General features: G+C 36.2%; 1 protein-coding gene across 1 annotated transcript; it reads right to left on the minus strand.

Moving 5' to 3' along the window:
* Window positions 1-6,676: 6,676 nt before the first annotated feature.
* On the minus strand, window positions 6,677-10,946 carry LOC123555005 (uncharacterized). Its single transcript, XM_053548977.1, has 3 exons — window positions 10,825-10,946; window positions 9,300-9,391; window positions 6,677-9,120 (listed from the first exon to the last, which is right to left on the minus strand). The coding sequence occupies exon 3, from the start codon at window positions 9,117-9,119 to the stop codon at window positions 7,308-7,310; it is 1,812 nt and encodes a 603-aa protein (XP_053404952.1). The 5' UTR covers window position 9,120; window positions 9,300-9,391; window positions 10,825-10,946; the 3' UTR covers window positions 6,677-7,307.
* Window positions 10,947-17,675: the final 6,729 nt, after the last annotated feature.

A 17,675-nucleotide genomic window follows, 5' to 3' on the forward strand; every position in this document is an offset into this window, starting at 1 on the left:
GAATGTTACCCTCAATAAAATCTTGGACGAGTTTGATATTGGATCATCTGGTGTCAAAAACTAGGTCACCAGGTCAGATCAAAGGAAAAGCTTGTTAACACTCTAGAGGTCAAAATTTTGGCTCAATCTTAATGAAGCTTGGTCAGAATTTTACCCTCAATAAAATCTTGGACGAGTTTGATATCATATTGGGTTATCTGGGGTCAAAAACTAGGTCACCAGGTCAAATCAAAGGAAAAGCATATTAAAACTCTAGATGTCACAATTTGGGCCCATTCTTAATGAAACTTGGTCAGAATGTTACTCTTTGTAAAGTCTTAGAGGAATTTGATATTGAGTCATCTGGGGTCAAAAACTAGGTCACCAGGTCAAATCAAAGAAAAAGCTTGTTAACACTGTAGAGGCCACATTTTTGACTGTATCTTCATGAAACTTGGTCAGAATGTTAATCTTTATGATCTCAAGGTCCAGTTTGAATCTGGGTCATGTAGGATTAAAAACTAGGTCACCAGGTCAAATCAAAGCAAAAGCTAGTTTACACTGTAGAGGCCACATTTATGACCATATCTTAATGAAACTTGGTCAGAATGTTAATCTAAATGATCTACAGCTCAAATTCTAATCTTGGTCAGATGGGGTCAAAAACTAGGTCACAAGGTCAAATCAAAGGGAAAGCTTGTTAACACTCTAGAGGTCACATTTTTGACTGTATCTTCATGAAACTTGGTCAAAATGTTAATCTTGATGATCTTTAGATCATGCTCGAATCTGGGTCATGTTGGGTTAGAAACTAGGTCGCCGGGTCAAATCAAAAGAAAAGCTATTCAACACTTTAGAGGCCACATTTATGACCATCTCTTAATGAAACTTGGTCAAAATGTTAATATTGATGATCTTTAGGTCAATAGGTCAGGTGAGCGTTATAGGGCCTTCTTGGCCCTCTTGTTTAATTATTAAGGTCTTTAAATTTCAATCAGAGTGGTGTACTGCTCATTACGAAAGTATAGACACAGTACTGGCCCCATGTTCGCAAAACATTTTCAATCTGAGCTGAGTCTAATAATGAAACTTTAATTCTCATTTATATCTAAATAGCATGTTTAAGACTAAATTTTAAGTTAATAACTATTATAAACTAAGCGACTATTCAGTATTAATGGTCAGTCTCATTTAGAATTTAAGCTTGAAGTTTTAGTAAAATATATATTAAAATTTCAAAGTCAAACTCGGCCGAGACCGAAAAATGTTTTGTGAATACAGGGCCAGGTTTCTACAATGACTGATTACTAATTGGAAGACCAAGAAACTGAGCATGTTTAACCTTTTCCCAAACTTTCTTTTTTTCTGTCAGTGGTCACAAATGGATATATGGCAGTTACTCTGTTCTTTTATAAAATTTTAATTTTGACCTGCCTAATAGTATGTGATATGATGTCTTTAAATGAAACTGAACATGCCTTTTAAGGTAGTTTTGCACGTTTGATTAACCGGAAGTGATGGCGTGACGTCATTTATCCGAAAAAAGTAGAATAAAGCCTGGATTCGGCGTACGGAAATGAAAATTACTTTATGAATTAATGGCAACCTGTGAGTTAATTTATTATAATGGCACATATACTACATTTCTAAACTTAAAATATATTTTTAGAATATGTGACACGTTAAATAATTCAAAGTAATGTCGTAAAATAAGCTTGAAATGAGCGTTTCACTTTAATCATGGACAAATATCTCAAATATATTGACTTGGACCTATATATTTTATTTCATCATATTATATTCCATATGTTTATTTACCACTGTAGTTTCATTAAAAATCTATCTCGGCGATATATGACCATTTTAAGTCGATTCGCCGTAAAACCCAACTCACTCACTCAAAATCTACAATTTAGAAAAAATTCTATTCGCGAAAATGTTATGAAGTTGCTATTTTCCCATAGACTCCAGTTACGAAAAAACTGCATCATTGAAGGTCCAAATTTTCAGTCTGGCAAGAAATCAAGCACATGACCCTATCTTTTCTGTTTGACCAATTTTCTTAGTATATTCCAAATGTTTGAAAAATTAAGAGTTGAATCAAATTTTACATTGTAGAAAAAAATTCGATCCAAAAGTGCAGAACTACCTTAACAATACCATTAAAGAAAAAAACATATAGAATGACCATTCTTGAATAGCCTAGGTTATATTCCTAGGGAACATGAGAATGTAGCCCGAGTGAATTTTACATGTGGCTTATGACTAATGTGTTTAATATAAACAAGCACTATTTCATGGTACATGTATGATACCAGATAAAATAAGTCAACGTGATTTCAACATGTAACCGTGTTTAAAATATGGTAACTGACACATCCCGCGGAATAATTTAGATGTGCCTTAACCTTTGGTGAGTTATTGCGTGTGATTAATATTTAAAGGCGCTCGCGATAGTTTTTCCGGAAGGGTCGATATTTACCTCAACACCGTGCCAATTTGTTTCTAATTGATGTAGCTCATTACAGAGTTGGAGCGGTCTTCTGCGCATGCCCACAAGTGATTAATGTCGCTTACGGCAAAAATGTGCAAATTATTGCATGTTCGCACGCATTTAGTGTATAATATGTATGATAAACTGACTAGAGGTTAGGGTAAGTATCACCATGGTTACAAAATATATACATTTAAAGTACTTTTAGTTCAAATAATGCACGGAGGGGCACCTGGGGTCTTACTCCACCATCAAAGCTGGAAAGTCGCCATATGACCTAGAATTGTGCCGGTGCGACGTTAACCCCCCCCCCCACCCCCCACCCTCACACACACAAAAGTTCAAATTGCTACAATCCGGCATATACCCGAGTCTGTGATTTATACCGATGCTCCAACTCTGCATTGAGTCACAGCCGTGTTTCTAATCATGTACCGTACCCATACCGTACATCTGTATTCGTGAACTATAGGTTTTGTTCGGAGAAAGGCGGAAACTTACATCGTTTTATGACATTAAAATACTTAAGAAACACGTTAAAATCCGCTTATTAAGAAATCTACCGTTTGATAATTTGATATATCTCTGAGTCATTGCTCAAACACTGAAAGAGTTTCCGTGGCATTTGTCGAGAAGCCTTTAACCTGTACTTTTCAAACTTAATGGGATGATTGGCTAAATGGAGTGGATAACACCTATTGCTTTTAAGATAAATATGTTAAAGGTAAAGGATGCGGCATGATGAAATGACTTCTTCCTATAGAAATCCAGAAAAAACGTTTCTACAATCACTCTTTTAGCGAGTTTATTCAAAATGTTCCTAAGGTGAGCGACCTCGGGCCATTTGATCCTCTTGTTAAATATCTCTGCCTTAAGCTGTGGACAAATACAAAATACTGTCGAGAGTTTGGCTGAATATATGCCCTTGTTTGAAATAAAAATTGATTATGTATTTCGTACCACCCTGCGTTGTATAAATGCCCGCCACATCCCACCTAGTTGTAATTTGATTAAAGCGAAATCTAATATGGTGACGTATCAGTTTTCTTTTTGTTTTAGATTAGGTAGACATAACCAAAGGTATGTGCAGAGTTTGATTTAATTCTATTATGTGAAACTTGATAAAATAGCAGAAGTACCAACTTAAAATTGACAAAAATATGCAAAAATAGCCCTTGGGTCTGCTGAACAAGTATTCCTTTCTTTTCAAAATCATTTTCTTTTGATTTCTCTGAACATGCTTCAAATAGATATATTGTTTTCCGTTATAAAAATGCTTAGATATCAAATTTATGCTGGTTATTGTGCTTTACTGAAATATATTTTAGGAGTATAGAAATTTTGAAAAATGTTAAAAATAGCACCATATCTAGGGGCAAATAAAATTGAAACAAAGCTGGTGACCTAGTATTTTTATTTCATTTTTCAATACATCATAACATGATCTTTTAATACAGAACATTTCATCAAAATCTATTATTGGGGGAAATGATACGAAACTGTAGCGAGCGTCTTTAAGACAGTTTATGTGAATTAAGTGTAACACCATTCTATAATAAAAAGTTGATTCTGATACATCTTTTATATAAAACAGTTATAAAAGATATTGAAACTTTGCTTTTCCCATGCACAAGTGGTTTACTTTCCACTGTGACAGAAGGAAGACATAATGCATGTTTTCTTGTTGACCAGGAAGCTTCGAAGGTCATACACTATGGCAGAAGCAAGACATACTGAACATTACGAGAATGTTTTTCTTGTTGACCAGAAAACTCGAACGCCATGCACAACATAACAGTAAAAGGTATAAATTGATACGTACAGAGTTTGACAATGTCCTTAGAGCAGAAAATGTTGAGGTAAGATATTGTTACAATATTTCTTATGCCCGCTTTCGATGAAGGAGTGGTATATTGTTTCGCAGATGTCTGTCCGTCGGTATATAGACCAATCTGTTTCCGGAAGAAAGCTCAAGATCGCTTTGGTCTAGGATCATGAAAGTTGATAGGGAGGTTGATCATCACCAGCAGATGACTCTTATTGATTTTGAGTTTAGTGTGTCAAAGGTCAAGGTCACATTGATTCGGAACAGTATAACGGTTACCGGATGATAACTCAAGGATGCTTGGGCCAAGGATCATGAAAGATGATTTGGAGGTAGATCATGACCAGCAGATGAACCCTATAGATTTTGAGGTCAGTAGGTCGAAGATTAAGGTCACAATGATCCGGAACAGTTAAACGGTTTCTGGATAATAACTCCAGAGTGCTTAGGCCTAGGATCGTGAACGTTGATAGGAAGGTTGGTCATTACCAGCAGATGACCCTTATTGATTTTGAGATCTGTAGGTCAAAAGTCAAGGTCATCGTGATCAGGAACAGTGAAACGGTTTCTGCACGATAACTCAAGAATGCTTGGCTTAGGATCAGGAAAATTGATAGGGAGTTGGTCATGACCAGCAGATGACCCCTATTGATTTTGGGGTTATTAGGTCAAAGTTCAAGGTCGCATTGGCCAGGAACAGTTAAACGGTTTCCGGAGGATAACTCGAGAACACTTGGGCCTAAGATCATGAAAGTTGATAGATCATCACTAGCAGATGGCCCCTATTGATCTTAAGGTCAATAGGGCAAAGGTCAAGGTTAAAGTGACATTTGAACAGTTAAACCATTTCCAGACGATTACTTTAGAACGCTTGGGCCTAGGATCATGAAACTTAATGAGAGATTGGTCATGAACAGTAGATAACCTATAGATTTTGGTATCAGTAGGTCAAACGTCAAGGTCACAGTCACCCAGATAAGTTAAACAGTGTCCAGACAATAACTTGGGAACACTTGGGTCTAGGATCACAAAACATGGTAGAGAGGTTGATCGTGACCAGCAGATGACATCTGTAGATTTTGAGGTCATTAGGTCAAAGGTCAAGGTCACATTGAACCAGAACAGTAGAACTTTTGTTTACAGTGAGCAAATTATTTTTGTTCCTTGTGCAATTACTGAATGCATCAAAGGTGGCATTTCATGTTCTACGAGCTCTTGTTTTAGCAAAAACATGGGTTACTTACTAAGCCACTTTATAGTCAGGATATTACATAAAAAATGATAATTATGACTACTTTTGTATCACTTTCGTCAGTAAAAGTTCTGCGTCAAAAAAGTTCTATATGTATGTAGTTCTTTTTTTTTTCTAGAACTACAAAGTCGGATGTTTTCAAACTTCACATGTGTATTTGGTTTCATGAGTTGACCTTTTTTGACAAGACACATAACGCTTACTACTATATCAATATATACTCCTTTTAATATAGAAATTTTGTTACAGTTTAGTCAACAATTTTCTGCTGAATTACTGTTCCAAATATTTTTATGCCTCCGAAGGGAGGCATATTAGTTTTCAACAGTTCGTCCGTTCGTTAGTTCGTTCGTCACAACGTTAACTTTTTGCATGAAAGCACTTTACTTGCGAACCACTGCACCCAGGACCTTCATACTTCACATGCTAATAGTACTTATTGAGTACACGACCCCTATTGACTTTGGGGTCACCAGGTCAAAGGTCAAGGTCACCAGGTCAGAGGTCAAGGCGCTACGGGGGCATTTGTCACCATTAGTGATAGCTCTTGTTAGATTCTGCACTCGTCTTTATCATCATGGGTTGGCCTAGTAGGACATGTTACATAACGATAGCTTTTAATTTGTCAAAATTATTTCCCTTGATTTCATAAAAATAAATTTTGCTTAAAGATTTTCATGTAAGCATGTTTCCCAGGAAATACTTGACCAGATCTTTTTCTGATTCTTCACACGTCTTTTGCGTCATGGGATGCACACTAAGCAGGTTTCATAACTCTGGGTTACATTTTAGTAAAACTAGACCCCTCAAGAAATGTCGCTAAAGCTTTTGTTTGTAAGGTAGTATTAGGTATTAGGGCTTCAAAAATGCAAGCATGCTGTCATTAGACAGCTCTAGTTTAAATTTATCCGCCGTAAAATCTGAGTAGAGAAAATTAAGATATGAAAAAATCAAAGGGCTACAGTTAAACGAAAATCACTGAACTTGAAAGAAACAAGATGATAATATAATGCCTATCTAAAATATTAAAATGATAAAACGTTTTGGACAGACTGAATGATAAAATATGTTGGACAGAATGGAGTGATTAAACATTTTGGGCAGACAAAATAATTTGAAAGAGGACTTTCAAATCAAATCAATATTTATTTTCAGTAATCATATAACATTTCAAACATAAACTATGTATAGTGCAGGCTTTATGTTAAAAAATTTTAGTTTTTCTCATATCTACAATGCTTTTAAAATTCACCATGTTTAGTTCATCTGTAGCAATTCAATTGTTGAATTATTGATAAGCAAGTTTAGTGAAAAAGTAATCCAAGATTTAGTTTATACACTCAGTTTTTGTCTGGACTTAATCTCTAAATTCACTCCTTGATTGACTTCATCTCCAAAATCAGTCCTTGATGCACTACATCTCCAAAATTACCTTACGTTGAAACTTTACTGGAATGATTGGTTTCGAGCCGGGTCATTTATCAGTTTAGATATGAGTCTACATATATGGATCTTGGCAGCATTGTTTCTTCCCCTTAGACTGAGAGATAATAAATAATAGTTCAAAGCATCATTTGGTCTGTCTTCACCTTCCATACATTGTCCTAGTAAATTAAAGGCTGTTTCCCTGTGTCCGAGGTTTGGTTCCTGTTTAATAGTTTTGATGAGATTGGAAAGTGCTCTTTGCTTTTCATCTTGTCTTCCAAGATAGCTGTAGATCTTATATTGTAGAAAGTACAAGTAAGGGAGCGAATCTGCTACTGCCCAATCCATCCATTTGTCATATTTTGATCTGAAAGCAAGGTCATCTTTTGTAGACCTGAACATTTCATACCGTAGTTCATGTGGAACACAGTTACTTTCACATGGCAGAAATCTGCAATATGCTGTATAGCTTCTTCATTATGATTGTCAGATTCTGCATTAAATCCTCTTCTCGGAGATAGTTTGTTGAACTCATGGCATTTACAAATAGGTTCAACTATGTTTAGATCATAGTTTCCCTCAATGTCTCTGAGAACAATTTCTGTTCTTTGGCTATCCCCGATACAGTAAAATATGGATGCTTGCTTCAGTTTACCAGATGAAACATCTGTGTTCAGACCCATTGAGATCCAGCCGAGAGCATATTCTGATATACGGTTGTCCTTTTGAATGCTGCATGATGCCAGGACAGATCCCAGTGTTGTACAGAACCATGGTGTAAGAAGGGTGCAAGCCTTTTGGTACAGTTCCTGACCTTGATTAGAAATACTGTTAAGTTTGAAAATATACTTCAGTAATGTTTGTATAGCCAATTTAAAACTGCAGTTGCTAATAGAAATTAGACATTCATATACATATATTACAAGTTTGTATGATGTTGAACATAATAATGCTCCTGGAATTATGTACCGGTAACTTAATTGGCTTAAATAAGTAAACTTCCCAAGAAGCCTTGCACCAAGATCATCACATTCTACCTCGAGTAATGCTGCTCCTTCACTTTTTATAATATTCTGCAAAATTTCAAGAATGTGAGGTTTAGATTCATGTGTAATATGTCCTGCCATCAAATTGTTAACAGATATAATGAAATGTGGACAGCTTTCATTCAAAACATAGTTGTAGAGGACTAATAAACACATTGTGAGACAGGAAATTAAGTTACTTTCTCTCCAGAAATTACAATGTGTATTTACAATGGACTGGAATAGCACTGTTTTACACATGAAACTTGAAATGGTCTCTTCATAGTATGGGTTGATGTAAGTTTTTAACAACATCTTCATCAACACGTAACACCGAATCTGTGTGATATTGAGACTGAACATTAAGTATCTTTCTGCTAAAGATGTTGATATTCTCCATTCAAACTCTTCATATTTACTGCCCTTACATCCAACTCCAACAACAAAACATCCAGTATTGCTGCAACATCTCCTTATATCATCTGAAGGCCACTTACCTACACCTTGCTGGTCTAACCATTGCCTAGCTTTTAGAGGCCACGATTTGCAGGAAAAAGCAGCAACAAAGTCAGTGTTGAAACCCTGAAATTGTATAGTAAGGGTATGGGCCGGACCATGTCTAACTGCTTTAGCAGGACCTCTTGCATCAAGCGATACTTTTGTCATTGCAGGGACTATTGTATTCCTTAGTAGCACTCTCCCTGACCTGTCTCTGAAGTGGTGTTCATCAGATACATGGGTATTCGGACGAAGACCATTTTCACTCAGACGTTGTAGTAAACAGTAACCCGGTGCTACAGTGTCATCCTGGATCATCAAGTAATTTGTTACATGAGGTTTACACTCACTCGAGTCTTGTATAACATGAAAGTCTTCAATACAGAGAAGTATGTCAATGTCTGACTTAAGTCCTACTGTTGTTGTTCCCTCTGTTTGACTGCCTAAAATGAATTCTGAACTATTCAGATCTTGTAGTAGATATGATGATATACCCATAGATTCTATCAGCATGTATGTTTTTCTCCTCTTCATCACAGTTCTCTCATCCACTCCTATATCCGCAAGGACCTCTGACAGTCTCAGTGATACAGGCTGTGTATTATGTGAAGCTTGAGACATTCTGAAAATTAAATTAGCCTGTATTAGTACTTTGTAGACTGTTTAAAAATATCCATTCAAATAGCATTTTGTTTAATTATATATCAGATAGTGTAGTTATAATTCCCTTGGAACTTAATTGCTGAGCCTTCTAGTGAAAAAAAGCCATCGTAGAGAGTATTTGACAGAGATTGTACATACCTTAAAAATCTTTGATGACTACTTTTCTTTCTGTTTCTTTTATAACTTCTTGCTTGATACTTAACCAGATAGATTCTGCAGTTTTTGAAGAACTGTAAAATCAAAAATATTCATTAGGAAACTAGTTTTCACAGATTGCATTGTTTAGACACTACACAAAATTAAGGTAGTTGTGCACATTTGATTAACAGGAAATAATGGTGTAACAACAATTATCAGGATAACGCAGAATAAAGCTTGGACTAAGCATACAGGAAAGAAAATCATTTGTTCATAAATGGCAGCCTATGAGTACAATTAAAAATAAATGACAACATTACTAAATTCCTAGAGTTAGAATATGATATATATGAAAAAGTTTTAATCATATTATGATAATGCCCGTCTTCTTCGAAGGAGAGCTAAATTGTTTTGCAAATGTCTGTCTGTCGGTCTGTCGGTATGCAAACAAATCCGTTTTGATAACTCAAGAACGCTTGGGCATAGGATCATAAAAGTTTATAGGACGTTGGTCATAACCAAGAGATAAGACCTATTGATTTTAAAAACAGTAGGTCAAAGGTCAAGGTTACAGTGACCAAGAATAGTTAAACGGTTTCTGGGTGATATTTTGAGAACAATTGGGCCTAGGATCATGAAAATTAGTAGGGAGATTGATCATGACTAGCAGATGATCCTTAATGATTCTGAGGTCAATAGGTCAATGGTCAAGGTCACAGTGTTCCAGAACAGTGAAATGGTTTCTGGATAATAAATCAAGAATGCTTGGGCCTAGGAAAGTTAATAGGGAGGTTGTTCATGATAAGGCAGCAAATGACCGCTATTGATTTTGAAGTCATTTGGTCAAAGGTCAAGGTGACAGTGACCCGAAACAGAGCCTATGCTCACAAAACATAAGAGGGAGGTTGAGCATGACCAGCAAATTACCATTATTGATTTTGAGGTCAAAGGTCAAGGTCACATTGGCTCAGATCAGTAGAGCTATTGTATTCTTCTAGCTCTTGTGTCAAATTATGTCTCAAAATGTCTCGAAATCAGGGTTTAACCGAATGGCACATTGTAGAAAAAAAATGATCCAAACGTTTAGAACTACCTTAAATCCCAGTAGACAAGTAAATTCCTATTCATATTATGTAAAGAAATTGAAATCCACATTATTATGTATTCAAATCCCTACCAAATAACTTTATGAGCTAAAATCACAGAACTTTGATGCCCATGAAAATCAATTGATTCCACAGTATTTGCCTTGGAACTTAACATAAGTGGTTCAGAATTCATTTACAAATGAAAAGAATAAGTGTGAACTTTAAGAGAATTTGAGCACTTGAGATTGGGTATTAGCCATGCTTTTATTTTCACAAATATTTGTGAAAAATGCTCTTGCATGATTAATAGGTATCATCACATGAAGGTTGGTTAAGTGTCATAAGGTGTAATATGAAAGTTTATGACTTTAAATGTTAATCTGTTTAATCTGTTTATAAAATGTCAAACAAAACAATACACATATGAAAGTAGATACCTTTGTTTTTCATATACAGTTGAGAAATTTATTATAATATAATCATCCTCTTTAGATTCCTCAGCAAGTTAAAACTGCGTAGTTGTTTGAAGGCTGGTAAAGTGCCATTGGTATAATGTGAATCATGAATCAATTCAGTTACAAAATCAGGCAGGTTTATAATTATAAATGTGCTATGGTATTTATGTATCTTCAATATTTATAAAATGATATTGTCAAATAGAACAATAAATACCTTTGTATAGATATGAAGTCAATAGATTGATTATTTTATCTGCCAAATTCTTCCAAATGTTTGAATGTAGTTACAGTCTGTTGGTAGATATTAAATGGATATTTTTAGCTCACTTGAGTACAAAGTGATCATGAAAAGCTATTGTGATCACGTTTTGTTCGGCGTCCATCCGTGCTGCCGTCTAGTCATCCGTCCAATATCAAAATCTCCTCCAAAACCAATGAATGGATTTAAATGAAACTTGGCCTTGAATTTCCTTTTATGGTACTCTATCAAATTTGTTAACATGGTTTAACTTGGCTGCTCATAGGGGTTGCAAGAGTTAAAAATAGAAAAACCTTCAAACGACATCTCCAACTAAACTAATGGTCTTATTTTGAAATAATTTCACACAGATGGTGCTTATAAATGTCACCCTCTACCAAGATTTTTCAGATTAAACAGATTTTTCAAAAAGCACTGCGGCTGAAGGGCGTGGTCACTTTTCCGTATGTATATAGTGGAAACTATGATAATCTTCTTGTATGAAATTGCTAGCCCGATTTTAGAATAAGTTTACACATTCCAATGGTCCTTGTTTGACCCTCTACCAAGATTGTAAAAAAGATATTTTGATTCGTCAAAAAACATAGTTGCCAGAGGGCGTAGTCACTTTTCCCTGTATATATATACCTCTATTGATTTTGAATTTCATACTCTGGGACAGGAAAAAGTGTTCCTTATAACCGAGTGTTCCTTATAATCGAGTTCCTTATAACCGATGATTTTTACATTGAATAAAGAAGAAATTAGATCAGGGAATTGAAAACTGTTCCTTATATCCTAGTGTTCCTTAGATCAGAGTTCCTTATAAGTGAGGTTTACTGTACAAACATAAAATATCATGAATATAGATGATCATTATAAATGTAAAAAGCCCTTATCACTGACCTTTGGGGATCTGGTGACCTTTGGGGCACTAATGACCTTTAAGATACTGGTAACCATTCAAAGTTTGAGGCACTACTAGCCTTTGATATAGGCCCTCTGGTGACTTTAGAGGCACTGGTAACCTTGGGGATACTGGTGACCTTTGAGGCACTGGTAAACTTTGAGGCATTTCTGACTTTTGAGGCACTGGTAACCTTTGAGGCACTGGTGACCTTTAAGGCACTGGTAACCTTTAAGATACTGCTGACCTTTGAGATATTGCTTTGAGGCACTGGTAACCTTTGAGGCTCTGGTGACCTTTGAGGTACTGGTGACCTTTAAGGCACTGGTAACCTTTAAGATACTGCTGACCTTTGAGATATTGCTTTGAGGCACTGGTAACCTTTGAGATATTGCTAATCTTTGAAATACTGGTGACCTTCGAGGCATTGGTAACCTAACCTTTGAGGCACAGGTACCTTTTGAGGCCATGGTGACCTTTGAGAAACTGGTGACCTTTGAGGCACTAGTAACCATTGAAATACTTGTAACCTTTCAGGCATTGGTTACCTTTGAAATACTGGTGACCTTTGAGGCACTGTAACCTTTGCGATACTAGTGACCTTTGGAGGGACATGTAACATTTGAGGCTCTGGTGACCTTTGAGGCACTGGTAACATTTGAGATATTGCTCACCTTTCAGGCACTGGTAACCTTTGAGGCTCTCGGGACCATTGAGGCACTGGTTACCCTTGAGATATTGCTGACCTTTGAGATACTGATGACCTTTTAGGCAGTGGTGCCCTTTGAAGCTCTGATGATCTTTGAAAAACTGATAGCACTGGTGACCTTTGCGATACTGGTGACCTTTAAGGGACTGGTAACCTTTGAGGCACTGGTAACCTTTGAGACACTGATAACCTTTGAGATACTGTTGACCTTTGAGGCACTGGTAACCTTTGAGGCACTGATAACCTTTGAGATGCTGTTGACCTTTGAGGCACTGATAACCTTTGAGGCACTGATAACCTTTGAGGCACTGATAACCTTTGAGATGCTGTTGACCTTTGAGGCACTGATAACCTTTGAGATACTGTTAACCTTTGAGATACTGTTGACCTTTGAGACATTGGTAACCTTTGAGATACTGGTAACCATTAAGGCATTGCTGACTTCTGAGATAGTGCTGTCTGTTAGATACACGGGTATGAAACGTTGCCTGCGGCACAAAATGTGCCGCACTGAAATGAAGGCATCGCGCCTCCGGCGGCGCAGGCATTGCGCAGGATGTATACAAAAATAACAGCAAGGTGAGTAAAATTGAATGTTTTTGGTTATTGTCTTTTTACAGTAAAAATTTTATAGAAATCGGGGAATGCAGCGGGATGTAGTTGTGTCTTGCCGACAAATCCATGCCAAATTTGAGAACAAATATGTAATATTGTTATTTTGCGCGTGTTTTTCATCGGATACAGTAACGTGAAAATTACAAAAGCAGTGAATATTCAGAGTCATTTCACCTCCTGCTGGAAAAGAAATGATGTATTTCTGCAGTATACCATATAAAGACATGATATCTGATCGACTGAGATAAAATACATGCCTAGGAAAAGGCATATCCCCTCGTTCTGCCGACTTTTCAGTCCAGTGCCGCAGGCATCTCGATGGTGCCGCAGACATCGTGAGAGGCGCAGTCATCTTGAATACTATTGTAGTCGGCAGTACGTGTAATTTCGACCTTCTAACATGTATTGAAGTACAAAAATATCAATAACAATATTATTCCTCCAGTTATTATAGTAGTAAGACAAACCTTCTCAATCTGAACTTTATAATATAAATAGCTATTTTAAGAAGTTTGCAGTATTTTTTCTCGCTGTTTGGGAATGGGGCCAGGGAACATCATGTCATTTTGCATCAAGTCGGGATTCATTTTCTCCAGGAAAATAGCAATATTCAATTACTAAATATCCCATTTGTAACAGTTATTTATGCTTATAGTTCAAAGCAAGGTATGGAAATCAGCATCCGAGCACAAAAACTGTCATAATTTTTGCCATTTTTCAATCAATTTTAATGTTTTTGTTTTAGCATCGAGTTTTTTTTACAGTTTAGGCGTACTTTTTTATTAGCGACGAGCTGAATTTCATCTGCCCCCCCCCCCCCCCCCCCCACCCCCCCCCCCCACCACCTCCTCTCCAAACCAAAAAATAAAAATAAATGAAAACAAAATAATAAAAATGAATAAATGGTGATCTTCGCAAAAAAAAACAAAAAAACACACACACACACACATAAAAACATGAAATTTCTCTCGCTTATCTCGCGCCATGTTTTTCTGTAACAGTATATCAGCACAAATTTCACTGTTAAGCCAAGATATTTACATACGAACGAAGAAAATTTAAAACTATACTGTTCCCAAGTTCTGTGTAGAAAAGACCCAATGAAAAAATGTCCAAAATGGGGCTTAACTTGTTCTAATCATTTCTGAAATTCTACAAAAATATATACTTATTTTACTCACTCTTTGTTGTTCAACTATGATTTAGGTCTGTACACTGACTGTACACATAATTAAAGTTTTCGTCTGATCATAAGGTGAAATGATTTTCTTTTTCCTTTTTATATACACTGAATGCATGTACATCCATCTGAAAATATAATATAAACAAGATATTTAACTATCGATAACTTCATTGCTACTTTTCCACGCAAAACTTGGGAACAGTATCGTTTTAAGGCAAGTTTCATGGTTTTACGTTTTCTGTGTCTTTTCTGCGTTCCTTTTCTTCGGAAAGCCCCAAAAACAGTGATATTTCGCCATTTTTTTCAGGGGTTTGGAGGCGGGGAGGGCAAAATTCAGCTCGTCGCTTATCAAAATAATACGCCCAAACTGTAAAAAAAAAAACTTGATGCTGAAACAAAAACATCAAAATTGGTTGAAAACAGACAAAATATAGACAGTTTTTGTGCTCAAATGCTGGTTTTCATACCTTGCTTTGAACTAAGCATCAATAATTTTACAAATGGAAATGTTTGGTAATTGAATATTGTTTTTAGGAGAAAATAATCCTAATTCGATACAAAATGACGTGATTTTCTCAACTGGGAGGCACCTGGTCCCATCCCCCAAAGGAGCAAGAAAAAATATTGCAAACTTCTTAAAATAGCTATTTATATTACAAAGTTCGGATTGAGATTTGTCTTACACAATAACTGGAGGAACAACATTGTTGTTGATTTTTTGTACTTAAATACATCTTAGAAGGTCGAAATTACACGTACTACCGACTGAAATAGTATTCAAGATGACTGCGCCTCTCACGATGTCTGCGGCACCATCGAGATGCCTGCGGCACTGGACTGAAAAGTCGGCAGAACGAGGGGATATGCCTTTTCCTTGACATGTATTTTATCTCAGTCGATCAGATGTCATGTCTTTATATAATATACTACAGAAATACATCATTCCTTCTACAGCAGGATATGAAATGACTCGGAATATTCACTGCTTTTGTAATTTTCACGTTACTGTATCCAATGAAAAACACGCGCAAAATAACAATATTACATATTTCTTCACAAACTGGGCATGGATTTGTCGGCAAGACACAACTACATCCCGCTGCATTCCCCGATTTCTAAAAAGTTTTTACTGTAAAAAGACAATAACCAAAAACATTCAATTTTACTCACCTTGCTCGTTATTTTTGTAAACATCCTGCGCAATGCCTGCGCCGTCGGAAGCGCAATGCCTTCATTTCAGTGCGGCACATTTTGTGCCGCAGGCAACGTTTCATACCCGTGTTGATAGGACAAGCAACATGTGTTCGAGATATCAGTAGTACAAGCCAACGTGAAGTATACATTATATAGACCTGACACCGAGTTCGAGCGAGCGAAAGTAGTAATTGAATAATCCGAATTCGAGCAAACGAAGTTTGACTGTGCTAGTCTTTAAAAACAAATACGCGCCATAGATTTTTTCTACCTGTACTGTTCTTACGCACAATCATACAGGTAACCAACCAGTCACTATGGAAACAGTTAGCCAGAAAACGGAAATTTTAGAAGCATGAGAACGATAACTTCCATAAATGAACAAAATATTAGAACGTACAAAAATTTAAGCTCATTCTATAGAAATAACTTTAGTCGTTTTGAAATTTGCCAGTCTCAAATGCAATAAATCTATTTGAAGTAATTTATTTTACTTCTGAGATTCATAATTATTACTGAAAAATTGCAGGTTTGTATTAGAATGTAACAAAAATTGCAAATATCTGAAGTTTATAACAAAAAAATGCACATACTGACCTTTGACCTTATGCTGTGACCTTACTATGACCCTTAGAAGGCCACAGCCCCCCTGAAAAGTTTCCAATTTTTATAAAGTTAACAATGAACATTGCTGTCGGGCATTAACAAAAAATGCCATCAAAGCCAATTTCTAGGCCTCTTTTTTGGATATATAGGCAGACTATCAACAATGATGACTTTTTTAAGTTGTAAAATACTGATATTGGCCAATACACAGTTCAGTAATTAAATTTATACATAATAAAACTGTCCCTAGAGTTAAATTATTCAATACGTCACATATGATACGTTACCTTTCCGAAATATGTGTTTAAGAAAAAATATTTAAAATTTTGGTATTACCTATATGGTTAGGATTTTAAAAAATTTATACATTGGACTATAAATAAACATCACCAGACATGAACAACATTATCAAATAAATGTATATAGATTTTAGAATTCATTAGAAATATTATTTAAATGTATATTAAGAATATATAGCTCTTTGAATGTACCAGTATGACTGCATATCATAATTATCATTAGTATAATTAAATAACATAGACTCCGCAATGCGAAGCAATATTAGTCCTCAGGTATGACCTCTGACGACTAAGTGTGACATTGAGCTTGAAGTGAAAATGGTATTCACTATACCAGGGTCGACACTCTTATTAGGGACAGAAGAGGTTTCTAACGCTAAAAGGCAGATGGCCTTAGATTTCGGTTGTTGATGATAAATACAACTGCATTCAATAGAGTCTGGTCGAGAGGAGATACTCCTCGTAAACGATTGATCCTCCTAGCCATGTGATGTCGATCCTCCTCGCTGATTTGCTGTTTCTCCTGTGACCTCTGACAGTGACCTTGGTAACCATTAACAGCATTCTCACTACACTCCCCCAGGCCTGTTCTATAAAGTGGGCCATAAGGGCCTGGGAGGCCACAAATGGATTCCTTGCAGAATCAGACATAACAGGGATACCCTGCAGGATAATTAACATGGAGGTTTTGCCAATAACGATTATACATCTAATGCAAAGCAGACCACAAGTACTTCCTTCTTAAAACAGACGAGATCCCCCAATGGATGGTTAATTACTATACTGAAGCAGTTATTCCACACATATCTTATAATAACAAAACTTAAGGTCATGGGATACCCTGACCCAAGTTCATAAACCTCCGGGATGCCTAGAAAAAATACCAAATTATTAAGGCCCTGGGATACCCAGAGCAAGTACCATAATACTGACAATAATGTATGCCAGGTGATACACATACTGCATTAGTTCATAAACTCTTAGGTTGCACGGAGAAATGTACCAAATTATTACCATGCTGGAATACCCATACTAATGTGTACTATGGGATACTCATTCTGACCTAAATTTCTAAAACA

The sequence above is a fragment of the Mercenaria mercenaria genome, chromosome 7, assembly GCF_021730395.1.
Source record: "Mercenaria mercenaria strain notata chromosome 7, MADL_Memer_1, whole genome shotgun sequence".
Classification (NCBI taxonomy): Eukaryota; Metazoa; Mollusca; class Bivalvia; order Venerida; family Veneridae; genus Mercenaria; species Mercenaria mercenaria.